The sequence below is a fragment of the Chelonia mydas genome, chromosome 10 (genome assembly GCF_015237465.2).
Source record: "Chelonia mydas isolate rCheMyd1 chromosome 10, rCheMyd1.pri.v2, whole genome shotgun sequence".
Lineage (NCBI taxonomy): Eukaryota > Metazoa > Chordata > Testudines > Cheloniidae > Chelonia > Chelonia mydas.
Window position 1 is genome coordinate 21,796,457 of NC_051250.2, and position 18,935 is coordinate 21,815,391.

The following is an 18,935-nucleotide window of genomic DNA, read 5'->3' on the forward strand; positions in this document are numbered from 1 at the left end:
CACTGTTAAGCCAAGCTGGTGGCCTGCCATATTTACTGTTCTTTCTACACATCGGGATAGTTTGTCCCTGTAACCTCAATAAGGATTCTTTAAAATACAGCCAGCTCTCCTGGACTCCTTTCCCCTCATGTTATTCTCCCAGGGGATCCTGCCCATCAGTTCCCTGAGGTTGTGAAAATCTGCTTTTCTGAAGTCCAGGGTCTGTATTCTGCTGCTCTCCTTTCTTCCCTGTGTCAGGATCCTCAACTCGACCATCTCATGGTCACTCCCTCCCAGGTTCCCATCCACTTTTGCTTCCCCTACTAATTCTTCCCGGTTTGTGAGCAGCAGGTCAAGAAGAGCTCTGCCCCTAGTTGGTTCCTCCAGCACTTGCACCAGGAAATTGTCCCCTTCCCTTTCCAAAAACTTCCTGGATTGTCTGTGCACCCCTGTATTGCTCTACCAGCAGATATCAGGGTGATTGAAGTCTCCCATGAGAACCAGGGCCTGCGCTCTAGTAACTTCCATTAGTTGCCGGAAGAAAGCCTTGTCCACCTCATCTCCATGGTCCGGTGATATATAGCAGACTCCCACCACGACATCACCCTTGTTGCTCACACTTCTAAACTTAATCCAGAGACACTCAGTTTTTTTTGCAGTTTCATACCGGAGCTCTGAGCAGCCATACTGCTCTCTTACATACAATGCAATTCCCCCCACCTTTTCTGCCCTGCCTGTCCTTCCTGAACAGTTTATATCCATCCATGACAGTACTCCAGTCATGTGAGTTATCTCACCAAGTCTCTGTTATTCCAATCACATCATAATTCCTTGACTGTGCCAGGACTTCCAGTACTCCCTGCTTGTTTCCCAGGCTTCTTGCATTTGTGTATAGGCACTTGAGATAACTCGTTGATCGTCCCTCTTTCTCAGTATGAGGCAGGAGCCCTCCCCTTTCACGTTCTCCTGCTTGTGCTTTCTCCCGGTATCCCACATCCCCACATACCTCAGGGCTTTGGTCTCCTTCCCCCGGTGAACCTAGTTTAAAGCCCTCCTCACTAGGTTAGCCAGCCTGCTTGTGAAGATGCTCTTCCCTCTCTTCGTTAGGTGGAGCCCGTCTTCAGTATCATTGGCAAGAATGACCTTGAGCGGATCACTGCAGACTACGTGGCTCTGGGAAGAAGGATAAAGGAGTTTGAGGGGCAAGTGGTATTCTCATCCATCCTCCCCATGGAAGGAAAAGGCCTGGGTAGAGACTGTTGAATCGTGAAAGTCAACGAATGGCTACGCAGGTGGTGTCGGAGAGAAGGCTTTGGATTCTTTGATCATGGGATGGTCATATGTAAACTTTAGGGTCATCAACATGAGTAAACTCTCAGCTGGCTTTCCACAACCATGAATTAATTACACACTTTATATTTGCACTGTAAAAGTAGAAAGAGTTACATTTTCTTGTACTTTAAAAAATCAGCCCCTCTCTTTTTCCACCTGGACCTGCCTGGGGGCTCAGTTGCCTGAGCTCTGGGAGTTGGTGCCACTAGTTTAACCCAGGGCACCTCTTCCTTAACTGGTCGGGTCAGTTTCCTCACCGTCCTACAGCTCTCTATCAGGGTGACGACCTCGTCATAGGTGGAAGCGTCGTTCTGGCTTACCCAGGTGCGAAGGTCTGGCAGTAGTCCTTGCATGTACTGGTCGATGACCAGAACCTCTAGTATCTCTTCTGGAGTCCGATACTTGGTTCGAAACCACTTTTGTACAAGATGGATGAGGTTATATAATTGGGACTGCAGGGTTTTGTTTTCCTGGTACCTCCACTTGTGATACAGCTGGGTCCACACTGCAGTCATTACCCCAGATCTGGCCAGGATCTCTGCTTTCAGCTGGGGCTAGTCTGCCGCAGCCTCTTCAGACATATCATAATATGCCTTCTGGGCCTCCCCACACAGAAATGGAGCGAGGATGCCAGACCACTGTTCTCGAGGCCAAGCCTCCCGTAGGGCTGTCCTCTCAAAGGCCAGGAGGTATGCCTCTACATCAGCCTCCCGCGTCATTTTGTGCAGCCAATTGCTGGCCTGTATGACCCGCGTCCCATCATGGCTGCGGTTCAGCTCTGTAAGGGCCTTCACCTGGTTTACGAGTTCCCGCAACATAGCATGGTCTTGAGCAGTCTGGTCCATCAACAGGTGATTGGTCTCTTGCTGCAGCCACACTGCCTCCTGTTGGGTGGCTGCATGGACACGGGTAGCCTCCTGCTGGGCAGCTGTGGCTTGTATCAGTGCCCACAGTATGTCATCCATCATGATGAAGGGGAAAAAAAACAAAACACCTCTCCCTCTCCCTCTTTTTTTTTTTTTTTTTTTTTAAAAACAACCTCTTTCTTCCACCACGCTGTTCACCCAGTCCCACTCCTGACACCAGTGTGATAAAGGTCCTCCTCTGCCTTGGTGGGTCCTGCACTTTTTGGCAGATTTGTTCACCTCCGAGGTTCACAGCAGCCCTCAGTTTGGCCACTTCTGCTAGAGGCTCAACCTTGCCATTCGCTCGGCTAATCTCATCACTGGCCAGCATGGGGGAAATGGAGAACAATCTGCACAGTCCCTGTTGTCCCACCTAGTGGGTCAGGGACAGGCCAGATCCCTTTCCAAATTAGACCTTCTCTTCTGATGTTGCTCACAGACCAGGTCAACTCCTCCTGTGTCCAATCAGGAGTTGGGGGGATGGGGGGAACCCAGGCCTGCCGTCTACAGCAGATTCCAGCCCAGGGCCCTGTGGATAGAAGCTGTCTACGTCTCCTGTATCAGCCGCATGACAGCTACAGCTACAACTCCCTGGGCTACTTCCTCATGGCCTCCCCCCAGCACCTTCTTTATCCTCACCGCAGGATCTTCCTCCTGAGGCCTGATCACGCTTGTACTCCTCAGTCTTCCAGCAGCACACCTTCTCACTCCCTGCTCCTTGCACTCCCTCCATTAACTGATGGGAGGCGCTTTTTAAACCAGGTGTCCTGATTAGTCTGCCTGCCATAATTGATTCTAGTATGGCTAGAATCTAATTGGCTCCAGGTGTCTTAATTAGCTTGCCTGTCTTAATTGGTTCTAGCAGGTTCCTGATTGCTATAGCACAGCCCCTGCTCTGGTCACTCAGGGAACAGAAAACTATTCATCCAGGCCAGTATATTTGCCTTCTACCAGATTCCTGTACCCTACTGGTCAGGGTCTGTCACAGTAGATAAAAATCAATGATTTAAAAAAAAAATTAAAAATCAGATTTTTTTAATTTAAATTGGATATTTTTGATAAAATGCTTTTTGAGGAAAAAACCTATCTAAAGATCGTTTTAATTAAGATACATTATAGGTCAAAGATATCTCATCATGGAATAGGGATTATAAATTCTAATTCTATAGTATGAGACAATATATTCATGTAACATTTAAAAAAAAGTTTTGTAAATGAGTTCCAATAGTTCATGAATTAAGGACCCAATCTTATGGGGTTCCAGGGGCTTCTGTATAGATTATTTAGGTTAATATTTCTATCTACCCAATGGGACTCAGTACTCAGTCTAGAAGATACCATCAGAGATGCTTAGTTTTGTAGTTCTCAAACTGTGGATTTGTGTCTCCAGAGATAATATGCTTGTTAACAGCAAAAATGTTTTTAAATAAATAAATAATATATAGAGGTGAGAAATAACAGACCGGAACCCTATTCTCCCTCTGCAAATTTGTGTACACAGAGTCCATCCCTTACCTCTCTCTAAAAGTGCAAAGTTTCAAAAAGTTCAATGAATAGAAGATTGTTGGGGGCGGAATAGATCTGGACAAGAAGAAGAAGTCTAGAGATAAATGTGGGAAGGGAGGGACAGGCAGTAGAAACAAAAGTGAAACTGTTTGAGCAGCATGTTCCAGAAGTCTTGAGGTCTTTCTGAGTTTAGCCTTCATTGATTTGAGATCTACCATACCATTCTCTCACTAGAAGGGAACACCTATAATGGCAGCAGGCCATAAAAGAGACCCAGTTTGGGAATAAGAAGCATTTAAGAAATATATGTTTGCTGATGGTATTTTAAAGAAAGTCACACCAGTGAACTGGTGGAAGTCACTTAAACACCTGGATTCAGAGACTGTTGAAGTGATAATCTCACTTTTAACAACAGTAGCTTCTTCTGCCGGTGTAGAAAGAATATTTTCTTCCTTTGGACTAATTCGTTCCAAATTGAGAAATTGTTTGGTACTTGAAAAAGCAGGAAAGCTTATTTTTCTTTTCCAGATTATGAACAAACAGGAAAATGAAGGTGAAGAGACTGAGTTAGCTGCAGAAGCCAATATTTTAAGTTTCTCATCCTGACCTGGCTGACATAGTCGATATTTTTTAATATTTCATTTTAACTATTTTAGTTAAAAACAATTTTAACAAAAACAAACCTGATTTTAAAAAACTTCAGTGTTTAACTGAATTCAAAAATACATATGCTTGTTTTGTTAAAATATTATATGTTTGCTGTTGAAGAAAAAAATCCAGAATACGTAACATTGTTGTTTTAGTTAAATAAAACAATTTAAATGTCTCTCTGGTGATGTTCTCCTCCTAATACAACATGGCAAGAAAATCCTGCAAATATTAATGATTAACCTGTTGAATTGGAGATATTTATGAAGTCATTGGGAGGTGAACTATCTGCTTCAGTTACCTTTGGTAAGTGAAATAACCAAACAATTATTAATTTTCTGATATAGCTGTAAAACTAATCTGAAAAATTTTCAAAATAAATCACTTAAAAATATATAGTGTGTACCTTCTAAAAATGAAACCTACATCTATCTCTGAGTTGTGATGAATATGTATTAAGGTTATAACAGCAAACAAGAATGCACTTTTATGTAGAAATCCATGATTAAATTAAATCGAGTCTTCCTGACTAGTGATTTAAATCAATTTGATTTAAATCAAATCCACCCTGCCTTTTATAGCATTAGCATTTTGATTTCAGACACCAATGCATTTTTTTTTAAAAAGGCAAGCAAAATAAAAGTAGAAAACGTTAAGTTTATCCATTTCTTTTCTTTTTTTAAAGTGCTGGAAAAATATTTGGTAAAATACACATGCCACTTTTTTATGTTTATAACTAATTTGTGGTAGGATTTTGGTATCATGTTGTTTAAAAAAATGCTGTACCTACACACTTGAAAACAGAATTATTTTAAATAAATTTTAATTTCTAGAGAGTAGTTAGGAACAGAGGTTCTTGAAGACAGGACTAGGTAAAATGGATGAGTTAACTCTTCAGTTTTTATTATCTGTTGATGTAGAAAAATCTGTAATATCTTTCAAGGATTGCTTGTTTTGCAGAATTCACATAGCTCCTATAAGAGCACTAGAACTAATCTTGGTAACCCTTAAGCATGTGAAGAATATTACTCACTTGTGTAGTCCCACTGAAATCACTGGGCCTATTCATATGCATTATGTTCACAGGATCAGATCTCTCTGTATTATACACAATCACTTGTTGAATGCGGTGGTATAGTTGTGTAGCTGATGAAAGTTAGTTTATAGAAGGGATTCTTTTAGTGGTCACAGGGTTACATTTAATGGATTTAAAATAAAGAGATTTTATTATAATATAGTACTTTCTTGTTCCTACATTCCTACAAAAGTCTGGAAAAACTGAACTTACTGTTGGGTCCAGTGCAGGAAAATTAGAGAGGAATATATAGTAGAGAAAATAGTGTATATGTGTTTATTATATACAGTGTGTGTGCACTGTTTTTATTATTGTAGTGTGGGGGAAAAAAGTAGTTTTATTATGTCCCAACAACAGAATAAAGTTAGTTTTTAAAACTGTATATAGTGCATATTGTAATATCTCCTGGAAAGCTACTGATGTTTAAAATGTCCATTCATCAAATGCAGACCCAAACCCTTATGCTCTTGCTTAGCTCTTTCAAAGTTAAGATATCAGCTTTAAAGTTTGTAAATTAAAGGATGAAGAGACCTTATAAACTGAAAAGAAAGCATTTCAAATATTGTATAATAGTCTTTTTTTGTTTGCATTTGGTCTATATGCTTTCATAACATAGCTTCCTGGGTTGTGTTTTACTGCATAACTGTTAAAGCAGAGCTATAATTAAAGTAAAAGTAGTTGAAGAGCAAACAGTAACTAGCATACCACTAATGCTACTTTACAGCAGGATGTAGGTAAGTCAATATTCTTGTTAATGGAACTGTATCAGCAGATCCCCACTGTAGGAGTATTACACCGTGTCTAGAAAGGCACACCTGATATGCGACTCCTACATTGGAGAGCTACATTGACAATATGTTCAGAGACTTCTGTGTACAAAAAAGTTACTTTTATTTCAAGTGTTACCTATGCCTCCATAATACCATGTTGTATCCTAATGCACACATGCTTCCAATGCACAATATACATAGCATGATTTCATTTTGAAAAAAAAAATTAAAAATTGCTCTTTCTTATAAATTTGGAAAGAGACAGATGTAACGAAATAAAATGTCCATAGTCTCCAAAATGGAAGTCAGTGGAATTGTCAGAAAACTCCTCATCCATGACTTTATCTCGGCTAAGCAATCTTTCCTTTGGCAGGAGGTCTTTTAAAAAAAATGAAATGAATCAAACTAACTGTACATGTTGCCATTTTATCTGTGAAAACTATGGTCTTTGAAGACAGATATTATTCAAGTATAATGGAAATCATAAAATGCCAAGATGGCATTTTTAAGTCGTGGTGGAAATCTTCTTTAGTCTTTTGCATGTTAAGAAGTGTTACAAACTTTGAAGGTGCCTAAGAAAATGTCATGATACAGCTGCATTGAATGTTGTTCAGAAGCATGTATTGAATAACAAAGCCTTTTTTATTTAATGGTAGCTTCTTATTGTGTTTGGGGTTTCTGTATGTGCATGTGTGTGCACATGCTGCTAATGACAGTATACATAATAATTCTTTGAAATACTGATTTATAGATTATAATGGAGAGTGTAAAAAAAATTTTAGGACATGCCTGATCTTCAAATTGTATCCATCTAGCATGGGTATATCTGGGAAATGAAGAATTTGAAAACTCAGAGATTTAAAGGAAATCATTCCAAAACAATATGCAGCACTGATGCTATTGGAATGAGTGTTAACTGCTATTTCATTTAGCTTTTGCATTCATGCTCAGTTTGAAAATATTCCTCTTTTGTGAATGTTTTATGCACATCACTTTACCAGAACTATTTGAAGACAGAATTGTCATCTCATAAGTATTGAGGATTGACAAACCTTTTAAAAAATGTATGTGCTGTGACATCTGTTGTTACAACAGACTGTGTGTATAACTGAGTAAAACGTGATGGTTTATGGAGAAGGAGAAGTACAGTAAATGTTAAAATGTTACTATTGTCAGCAAAACTGGCAAACAGCCTAAGGTCTAGTACCTGAAATAATTAGAAGAACTTTGCAACATTGTGCTAACATTTGACATCCCTAACTGACACTTCCTTGAAACCATTTGTGGACATTTAAGGAAAAATATTGAAACAGAATAGCTTGTGAGCCTTAATAAGATTAATTCCTTCTCTCTTCCCCCCTGTATTACTTAATACAGCAGCACATGCAGTGTAACAGTTCCAAATGCAGTTTTTAAAATTAATAGCATGATCTGTTTTCCTGTTTCATGATTCAAAAACAACCTTCCATCTAGTTGAGTTGTGTTGATTTAGCAGATGAATTTTAACATTTGAGTATGTTATCTTAACTGGCAGTGTTTTAATTATTCTTATTTGTGAAGTTCTTGCCTCTGAATCCTTGGGAATCTGTTTAATAACCTCCTAATTAATTAATTTTGCTTAAGTTATCTGATTTACACATGGTAATAATAGCTTTCAGAAAGGTGTATATTTCATACACTACAGTGCTTAGCTATTGTTTTATTTTACTAGGGTGGTGGGACATTCACCCAAACACCCATGACTTCCCTCAAAATACTTGATTTTCCTTGGAGACATCTAAGTTACTCAAAGCTGTTATTTTTGTTGATTTTATTCCTGAAGTACCATCCAGGAAAGGCTTACTTGTTGGAATATTATCGCCAAAAATGGTAAACTTCTGTTTTCTTGGTAGGTCACTCAGTTAATCAAAATTCTGAGCCTGCCTTCAGTTAGGTAAGTGTTACCTCATGTTCAAGGTTATAGGTTAACAAAGACTTTATTGGAGATCTTGGGAAGATTATCTTTCATGACATGCGGTATGACCTTCAGCTCATAGTAGGAATTCAAGAAGAATGACCGCCCTGCACTGAAAGCAGGCAGACTGTTGTCCAGGCTTGCTGGAGGAAGACAGTAGTGCTTTATGGGGGGGGAGGGTGGGGAAGCGGAGGAGAACAAGGTCAAAAACTGCTGCAAAAAGGTGGTGTTGGTCAGCTTAGCAGCACTGACTCACCCCCTTGGAATGTAAGGGCGGAAGGCTTTAAAGGTGCAAGCTCTGGTATTGGAAACCCCTTTCTCCATGCAGCAGGCAAGGCAACACCCAACCTCCCTCCCCTTGAGGTGTGATTTTCAGGTGGGTTTGAACCTGCTGTGGGCATTGTGCTCGTTGCTCCTTCTTATGGGGGCTGGGACAGAATTTTTTCCCTCACCACCATATTGGCTTCGGTGGAGTGGGGTTTTTTTCGCCTCCTGCACAGCAGGTGTTAGGGAACACCTATTATGGTGAACACAAAGGTGTGGTAGGCTATATGTCGCAACTTATTTGGTGAGTGTGGGGCGGATGTCCAGTGCAGGTACTTCATAGGGAGGGCATCCAGTGACCAGATAAATGGTCTGGTAAAGGACTTAAAAAGGAGGTGCTGGTTAAAGGAACAGAAAGGCGTGGGGTTTGGGGATCCTATGGTTGGAACGGCCGGGAGCCAACCCCCCTTTCTTATAGCCCACCTTACCCCTCCTACGGGCGTGGCATGGATGCTAAGGTTCCAGCAATGGATTTGCTGGAGGGACCTGGATGGAAAAAGAGAGGGGAGCTGGTAGAAGCCCTCTCCAGAATAAACAGAGGTTATCTGCACTGTACACTTTTATCTGCCTAGTAGTTCCAGACATCTAATAATAAAGTTGTGGCCTGATTAAATCCATATCAAGTGTCTTCTGTCCTTTCTGTATAGCTGGACAAACTGTTCCTTGCATTAGAATGCCCAAATTATCTAATGCGGCATTATCAATCTTTTATCCGCATCATAACAGAAGAGTTTTTTTCATGGACTTCCTACCTTTCCATGTACTTATTGTCATATAACATCCCTGTGGCAACTACAGCATTTGCTAAAATTGGAAAAATAATATTAGAAAACTATTTTATGTCTTAGCTGTCTTTTAATGCTTGCAGGGTATTAGTCTCACTGTACTTCTAAGATCTGTGTTTTTGCATTATTTTCAGTGAAGGTGTCTGCAGAAATGTACATAATTCTGGAAGTAGTTAATTACAGTGCCAATGGCAAATATAGGCAGTTTGTGTATTATTTTTGTGGCACGCACAAAAATGCCTTTAAAAATTCTTGTCAGTGACATGCAGTTAAAAATATGCGTACAGTATTGGAACAGTGTTTTCCAAGAGAATATAACAATTAAAATATTTGTCACTTTAATTAGCAATATATGGTAAAAGATACAACTTTTACAACAGGCAAATGAAAGTATTGATGTATAAACTGTCATATTTCCAAACTTTGCACTCAGTGTAAGATAAAGATAACAGTAGAGAGGAACATCTGATTGCAGTCTTCCCAGTAATACAGGCCTTCTTATCTTGTTCCTTCGTCGTATCCTCCTCTCTCTATTCTACTTTATCTCCTCTGTCATCTTCATTCCAGTTTTCACAGATCTACATGCAGTTTTCAGGATTCCTTTGTCATTTGCTCCCACCTCCCTGTGTTCCTAGTGCTAATGTCTTCTTTTCTGTGACATATGAAGTTCAAGTGATCACCTGCTAGTATTTTTCATGGTAGACTGTCTTGTTAGTCATGTTTGTATTTGATTTGAGTCTGTTCTCTGAATCATTTTGGAATTGTTTCAGGATCAAAATAGTATTTTAAAAAATCCCACTTTTTTAACATACAAAACACATCGTTTCCCCCTAAATCTTTTTTGTTTGTATCTTCTGTTACTCTGTTATCAACTCAGTTTAACTAATAATTTGCTTACTATTTTATTGCAACAAAGAATCTGTAAAATAATAGTCTGGTGTATTTGTAACTGTGTAAGAATATATTGACCTTGCCAAATTTTCATATAGGTCCCTTGAGAAATGTTTATATTCTATTTGCCTTGAAGTCCTTCTTTGGCTGTGCCCAGCATCTCAGCAGTATAATTTTTCTCACTCATAATAAGTGTTTGGACTAAGGCAATGGGAAAATTGAGTTGATTTATGAAGGAGTTCTTGCATAGTACTTTTTTTTTTTTTTGCACCGTTAAAATCAGTATGAAATCAGATGCATTACAGCACAAATTAATATGATCTTATATATTATGGATTTAAGCAAAATGTCATTTTAGATAATTGACGTATCATATATTGCAAGCAATTTGCAAACATCAGATTTTTAGAGGGTAGAACCAGCTTGAAAACTATTATGATGCACATAATTTTGATGCCTTTTGTCTCTGAAATAGCTAGTGACGTTCTTTTCTGTGCTTGTCCTATATGGGCTAATTATATTTTCTGATCCTTAAAAATGTAAAGAATTAATTCTGTCACCAAGATGGCCCATTCTTCTTCAGACTGGTGGTTGCTTGATAGGGTTTCCAACTGTCCAAATGCCATGGTAATAATGTTTTTCAGGAGTCCTGAAGTCCCTACACATTTATATCCTCTTATGTATGAAATTCTGACCTGATCTTTATTTTCCATCTGCTACCTATCTAAGGAAGAATACTGAAGAAGATAGTGAAGGGAAAGGACTTTGCTAGTCATCCAAATTGTGCCAGACGCACTCATCATGAAGTCCTGGCCATGTCAATAGCTTCCCTATTTTGGCTTACTCTCCAAAAAGATCTTTTAGGTCAGGAGTCTGCACTCCCCTGTGTTTTGCAGCATTGCTGCTGCATGGGTTTTCCTGAAAAGGCAAGATGATTACTATTCTTTTCAATTTCCATTTAAAAAAATCGTTATAGTGCGTGGAGAAGTCTTCAACTCTTTTCTAAAGAAAGAAAAGTGAAATAATTGTGCTGCCCAACTGTGGACAGTTCTTGTGATTTCAGACTGAAGTGCTCCATCATTAGACATAAGTTAGGGTCTGTGAGATCTCACCCCACATATTGAGGGTTTTTGTTTGTTTTTTTAGAGTAGCTAACAGCACTTCAGAATGAGGTACCCTCTGTCTCACTGGAAGATGAACCTGGGCCTGAATATAATTCTCTGAGCTTGTTAGAAAAGTTGCTTTGATGCAAAAGATGGCCATTTGATCAGCTAGGAGAGCGGGGAGAATTACAGCACTCCTAGGCATGTAGCTTTAGTTAATTTACCTCCAATACAAACTGCTCATTAAAACTATTCCACATTTTAAATCTAAGATCCTTTCAAATTTTCACCTTAGTTAGGAAATCTCCTTACCCTCTTTGCATCCTGCAGTTAGTAAGGAGAATGGAAAAGGCTTCACACCTTTAGCATTAAGAAGACATTGCATATTTGCCTTACCTGTACCTTAGTATTCAGGAGGTCCAATTATCTCATTTTCATATTGTGATGAGAGGAGAAGAAAAGTAGATGACGTCCATTCTTTTGGCTTAGCATAAGAAGACTTGAAAAACAAAATTAAGAAAAAGTAACCTTTTCTCCTGTGGCATATATAGTAACTTTAAAACTCAAAATGTTCATATTAGGCCAGTTTCTGAAAATACACGTTTGCATAACTTTGAAGTCAATGGGCCTAGTTGTGAGAAAAGTTACGCTTGTGCTTGCATGGTTAGAGCCAAAGAGAATTGTCAATACTTCAAGATGCCTTGCATACCAAATAATTTTTAAATACTTCTAGATATAGTAAACAGTAAAATGTTTAAAAGCTTCTTAAATATTGTTGAAAAACTTTGCAAGCTATACTATTCTATTTAAAATTAAATGTGGTATGTTATATATTTTCTGTATTTTATTTTCCTGTGAAAACAGACTGGTTAACTCATCCTCCTTATTTGCACATAAAGTTAATTCTCTAATCATTACATCAAAATCATTTCAAAAGTTGGTTGTGGTGCTGCAAACAGAGAACTGTGGCTTTCAGTAGGGTATGACCCATCAGAAATTAATAAATCCTTAAAAGATCAAATTTTCTTTCAGACATCCTTAATATTAAAGAATGAGGGAAAAGAAATACATAAAGACGTAGTTTTTCAAAGAGCTGAAGTGCTAGCCTCCCTTGATGAGGATGGGAATTGTGCCTGTAAAATACACTAAAATACAGTAAATTACACTAGAATGAATTGTTGGCACAATTCAGACTACTTAAATATACAGCTTGTGCCTGCAGTCAAGTAGTTAGAGGTGCCAATATTCATATTTTCACCCATAGTTTAATTGCAGTTGCAAATTGTGTCCACTGAAAAGGAGGGGTACCCACTTGAAAAGATTGCCCAAAATTATATTACATAAATGGAAAATTTTCTTGGCAGAGCGGTTAATAATCAAAAAAAATTCTTTTGAACATGTGGTAAGGTAGAAGTACATTACAGATATATAGAAATATTTACATAAGACCAATTTACATGATTGGTACACTTAGTAAAGGGAATTTTAGATTCCTGTTTGAGCATTGCACTTGAATATTCATTTTTCATGCACAGAATGGAATCACCAAAGATACAAGGAAAGTATTTTGTGCTCACATTAGCACATAGATCAAAACACTCTAGTTTATGAATAAGGATACGATTTGGTCACGGCGGTCATGGATTCCGTGATTTTAATGAACCGCCGTGACTTCTTCGCTACAGCCCCCACTGCAGCCACTGTGGAAGGGGCTGGAGTTGTCAGCCCCCACCCTTCCCTGTGGGGCTCAGGCTTCGGTCCCCCTGGCAATTAGCCCCCCCTCCTGTTTCCTACCACCGGTTATTTTTAGTAAAAGTTACAGACTGGTCGTGGGCTTCTGTAAATTTTTATTTATTGCCCATGACCTGTCCATGACTTTTACTAAAAATAACCGTGACAAAATCTTAACCTGATTTATTAACATACATGTACACTTTCAATTGTACACTCTTTTGTTATGTGACAGGCAAAAGTTGTTTATAGAATTAAAGGTATGTTTAGGAAATATTGCAAGGTCTTATGACTAAGCCACTTAAAATTTAAGTGATTTTGACCATATATTTTTTTTAAATAAATGTTTGTCCTTTAGCCTTGTATTGAAAATCACAGCTGTAAAATATAACTTTGCTTAAGCTGGTCATCATTTAAGGATATACACTGTATTAAAACATATGCACACAAGAGGATTGCAGTTCAGTGGAATTTTGCAGCCAACAGTAAACTGAGAACACACATCATTACTGAAAAATATCATAGGATTTACTCATATTTACAGCAGAATAAATTTGCTGTTACCACAAAAATCAAGTCCTAATGGTGCCAAAGCATTCCAGGGGGCCTGAAGAAAAACTACTCCAACCTCCTAGTTGACACTGAAAAGGTATGTTGGTGACTAATATAAAAGATTAAAAGGTTCATGCTGGTGAGAATGGGAAATCAGAAAGACTGTGTAGGAGGAAATGCTCTGGACTGGCTGCTCGAAACAAGAGTAAAAGTTACTGCCTCCTGAGTGTAGTGCAAAAGGAAAAAATAGACATTTGCAATTTTAAAAATTTATTACAGGGAGTAAGATCTGTGTGTAGCAAAGGTAGTATATGTACATTTTGTAATGTAAACAGTATCACAGGAATCGGTTGCTTTCAGATTGTTCCTTACTTGTTCTTAAGATTTGCAGCTATGCTGAGTAAATATGCTTCTGCAAAATAGGACCTTCTTTATTCTTTACATAATCTTCTTTTTAGACAGCTGTTTGTTTATTGATTAAACTTAACGAGTAATGAATCTGCCTGTCAGGCCAACATAAAGTATATCCACAGCCTCCAGCAGCGTTTAGAAAGAGAGACCACAGCAACTATTTGTCTTAGATATCAGCAAAGGCTGCTCCTTCAGCAACTGCTGGATTTATTTTTAACTGCTTGACTCAGTGTTTGTCAGATGATTCTGATGATCAAGCTGCATACTGAAACATAAAAGTACGGAGGAAGCCAGGATAGCTAAAAGGGAAAGGAGAGTGGTTGTCTGGGAAAGGGGGTGGGATTTGTGAGTTTTGCTTCAGAAGCTCAGTTTCCCTGTCTGGAAGAGAGTTAAGGGCTTCAAGCAGATTGAGTGTATTTGTAGGTCAGACTGGGAAGTAAAGGGCAATGGCTGCTTTCAGCTGCTTAAAGACATAATTGCTCAATTATTGTGAAAAGGAACCGGGGAGCAGAGTATTCAAACAGTGTACTGCTGGGTAGCAAATTGGTCTTTTTCCTGTGTTGGATGTTGCCATTCAAAGGAGTCTCATCATGATCGATAGCTCCAAGAAGCAGCAACAGGGCTTTCCAGAGATTTTACCTACTGGAGATATTGAGACATTGAAAGAAAAGGAATGTCTTGAGGTGAACAGCCAGAAAAGTCTCAAGGAAGGTCAGTTACCTGCTGTTTGGGGGGCAAAAAAATGCAGACATGCGACAGTAGATTCAGTCTGTAAGTGCCTGCTCTAAAATTCTTTACATAATTTTTTTTGCATGCATGCAAATACTCTGCTCCCTTTTCAGATCATTTAAAAGGCCAGGTTCATTATTATTTATTTTATTAAGTTGCTCTCAATTAAATGCTAATGGCTGAACAGTAATTAAGTTCTAAAGGAAATTTAGTAGAAAGTGATCATCTCTGAGTGATACTCAAATGCATTTGTTCAGTCCATGGCACATGTTGAAATGTGCCCTGAAAGGATTTCACAAATTGCTTTTAACTAAAGAGAATAGAGCTAAGGATTTTTAAACAACGATGTGTTTCTTCTTCATTTTTAGCAAAGGATGCTGTTGCTTTCTCCTTACTGCTGCCTACTTACACAGTTTGCTTTTTTTCCTGTTTTATAATTGTTTGTTTTGAATTTGTTTTTCTGTTACATATTGTGAATCTAAGCTTGCATTGTTTCTGAAATGGTTCTGCACACTGTGCAGTTAATTGGCAAAGCAACATTAACATGAATTAGCTTGTAACAGTCCAGCAATCTACTGAGGCGTATAGTGTTATCTTTCAGTACTGACAACTATTATAATTGCTACCTCATATGTATCTTGAGTAGTTTTCTTAGTATCATTCATTGGGCTGTAGCAGAAATTTTGCCAGGAGACTGCTGGTGCCCAGTTACCTGACTGCTGGTGCCCAGTTACCTGATGCACTTGGAGATAACTGGATCATACGGAAGGAGGAGGAAGAGGCTGATAGAACCCCACTGCCTAGAGCACAGCTCCTCAATTTCTGATGCTGGCATCCTCAGCGCAACTTGTAGTCCTTTGCAATCAAGACTCCAATAACATTTACCCTACCCAGACAGCCGAAAAGCCCTCTCTTTTTTAGTAGACAAAATTCCTTCTCCCCCTATGTGCCTTCTTGCATCGGCCTTCTTCATACCACTGGGTTCTCTGGATGATCTGTAGTTGAGCTAGAGCACTTTCCTTGGTTCCTGTGAGATAGAACTGACATTTTGTTCCCTCAGGAAGCTATGCCTTCTGAATTGAAATAATATAAGCATAAGGGTCTAAAATATATTGGTAAATTTTAAGAAGGGAAAATTGCATTGCAGTTATTACTAGACCAGATCAGAACATCCTTGCCAGTTTTTCTTAAACAAAAAGATTGAAACTTTTCAACCAGCTCTAGATATGGCCAAAGAGAAAACATATTTTATGTTATTTGTTGCTTTTAAAGACAGACTACTTTTCTTTAACATGTGGAAGAACACCAAGATAGAAAGAAGTGCTCAATGGCTACTGTAGAGGACAGCCAATATCAATGCAGTAATAAAAAAGACAGCTTACACTGAATTTTCTTGCCATAATGTGTATCATCACAATTACAAGCTTCTTGCAACTCTGAACTCAGTTAAAGTAATCAAAACCTGCAGTGGGGAAATAGGGACAAAGGAGAAAAGGCAGAGGAACTTGAAGAAGGGTAGAGAAAAAATATGTATTGTAACAGAAAAGATGGGGAAGAAAAGAGATCTTATAACATGAGGAAATAAAGGGAAGGATAAGAAGGAGAGAAAGTAGTGAAAGAACCAATAAACAGAAGAGTGGGGTGGGTTAATAAATAACCATGTAATTAACATTATTATATATTTTAAAACCGACTACACTAGAATTGCACATAATATATAGAATAATGTACTCCAGCTGTACATTACAAGGTTGTAATTCCATCAGAGTGGTGACAAACCACAAGTAATGAATCTTGCAATAGCCTAAACTTATGAATGTCTTGGGGATTAAATTATTTGATATTAATGTGGTTGAAAATTGAGGTTCCCCCAACCTCTTTTTCTTTCTTTTTCTGTATTTTTTCAGCATCCTTGTGTATTTGCCTTCCTTCCCCCTACAAATTTTTGCCACTTGGCAGCTTGAATTTTAAAATGAATTGCACTCTAAAGGGTAAATAAGTATAGTAAAGAAATAATAACTTATTACATTTATTTCATGCTTTGACATTCATTACTGAACAATGAGGGAAATTTCTGTTTTATTAATCTGGTTTAGGATGCTATGTATACTACATTGCAAATCTGCCTTGATGTTTTAGTGACACAAACAAAAAGGGTCAGCTTTGTTGTTGTAATTTATAGTGTCACCAGAACATTTTAAGGGCTATACTAATTTATGCAGTTCAGATATATAGTTCTATATTATTTTTTATGTAAGTGACACTGTAAATCATTTATTTGAACTATATTTGGTAGAACAGTATTTTCTAAAATAAGATAATTTGAAATGTTAATGATTACTCTCTTATTAAAATAAAGATTTGGCTACTTCCACCATCCCTTACCTTGAAATCCTTTTGGATGGAGGATTTTACAGATGGTATTCACTAATAGTGAGAGCCGTGACAATTCTCACAGGAAAACTCAAGAATGAAGAAATTTAGAATTCTGCTGGCAATCCAGTATTGGTTAGGTGTCTTATTGTAATTCTAGATGATGATAACCTTTTGAAGGTCCTAATGTGATTTGCTTAAGTATGCTGAATTTTAAAATCCCTACACAGTAAAGGTAATTTCCCACTAATCAAGAATATTGTAAGTTTTTCCCTTTTTGATTAATTATCCTTTATTAGAGAAAAAATGTTTCTGTTGCTGAGTGTTAAAAATTACAATGAAAATGAAACCCACACTAATTTAAAAACAAGTTACTGTATAAAATAAAGGGCATTAGGAGTTTAGAAGATGAAATTGTACAAGGTACATTTCATAACTTCCTGTTGCAGATCAGAGGGAGGAAATCCTAACTACCCTACTTTCCTGTAAACAACCTCAGGCAGGACTACTTTGCTTTCCGTCCATTTTCAGTGAAAAGAATTCAAGATCTAAATTCTACATGTAGATTTGGCTAGAAATCTTCACTGTATTAACCAACAAAAAATCTTTTTAAACTGTTAGTGTAATTTTATGGTAATGTCTAATCATATGATTGTACTTCAACAACGTTTTCAAAAATGTCAGACATGCCTAAGTCACTTAGATGCTTAAGTCCCATTATAAGTCAATGGGAGTTAAGTTCCTAAATGACTTAAGTGCTTTTGCAAATTTGATCCTAGAGTCTTCTGTTGTAGAATAGCATATTTATGTACCTACAGTAGTACCTACAGGGCTCAGTTGAGATCAGGGACCCAATATGCATACTCAGAAATAAGAGAGAGTTCTTGCCCTGAAGAATTACGATCTAAATAGACAAGAGAGAAGAGGTATAAGAAAGGGAAAATAGTGTTATCCACATTTAAAGCAGAGAGTTCAGAGCCCCCGTCCTGCCGAGATTTATGAACGTGCTTAATTCTATGCACTGTGAGTAATCCCATTTAAGACGGTGGGACTGCTCACAGGACGTGATTCAGGAAACTGTTCTTATTCAGCAATCACTTTAGTATGTAACAGGTTTCAGAGTGGTAGCCGTGTTAGTCTGTATCAGCAAAAAGAACGAGGAGTACTTGTGGCACCTTAGAGGCTAACAAATTTATTTGAGCACAAGCTTTTGTGGGCTAAATCCCACTTCATCAGATGTATGCAGTGGAAAATACAGTAGGAAGATATATATATATATATATATATGTGTGTGTGTGTGTGTGTGTATATATATATATATATATATACACACACACACAGAGAACATGAAAAAATGGGGGTTGCCATACCAACTCTAACGAGACTAATTGATTAAGGTGCTCTATTATCAGCAAGAGAAAAAAAACTTTTGTAATGATAATCAGGATTGCCCATTTCAAACAGTTGACAAGAAGGTGTAAGTAATAGTAGGGGAAAAATTAGCATGGGGAAATAGTTTTTTAGTTAGTGTAATGACTCATCCACTCCCAGTCTTTATTCAAGCCTAATTTAATGGGGTCCAGTTTGCAAATTAATTCCAGTTCTACAGTTTCTCACTGGAGTCTGTTTTTGAAGGTTTTTTGTTGAATAATTGTGACTTTTAGGTCTGTAATTGAGTGTCCAGGGAGGTTGAAATGTTCTCCGACTGGTAATAGCCCATCTTAATCAATTAGTCTCATTAGAGTTGGTATGGCAACCCCCATTTTTTCAGGTTCTCTGTGTGTGTGTGTGATTTAGCCCACGAAAGCATATGCTCAAATAAATTTGTTAGTCTCTAAGGTGAGACAAGTACTCCTCGTTCTTTTTA

At 38.0% G+C, this 18,935-nt stretch overlaps 1 protein-coding gene across 18 annotated transcripts in view; it reads left to right on the top strand.

The window, feature by feature from the left end:
- MRTFB (myocardin related transcription factor B) overlaps window positions 1-18,935 on the top strand; it is a 224,818-nt gene that overhangs the window by 117,219 nt on the left and 88,664 nt on the right. For 5 of the 18 annotated variants that reach the window (XM_037911602.2, XM_043523865.1, XM_043523866.1 and 2 more), the window contains exon 1: window positions 14,300-14,677. The exons of 11 other annotated variants lie outside the window; for them this stretch is intronic. In XM_037911602.2, coding sequence (XP_037767530.1) covers window positions 14,557-14,677 — 121 coding nt within the window. In that variant the 5' untranslated portion in view covers window positions 14,300-14,556. Of the gene's footprint in view, window positions 1-14,209; window positions 14,678-18,935 lie in introns of those variants that run through there. 2 more of the 18 variants (XM_037911603.2, XR_006284265.1) reach the window with 2 other exon arrangements.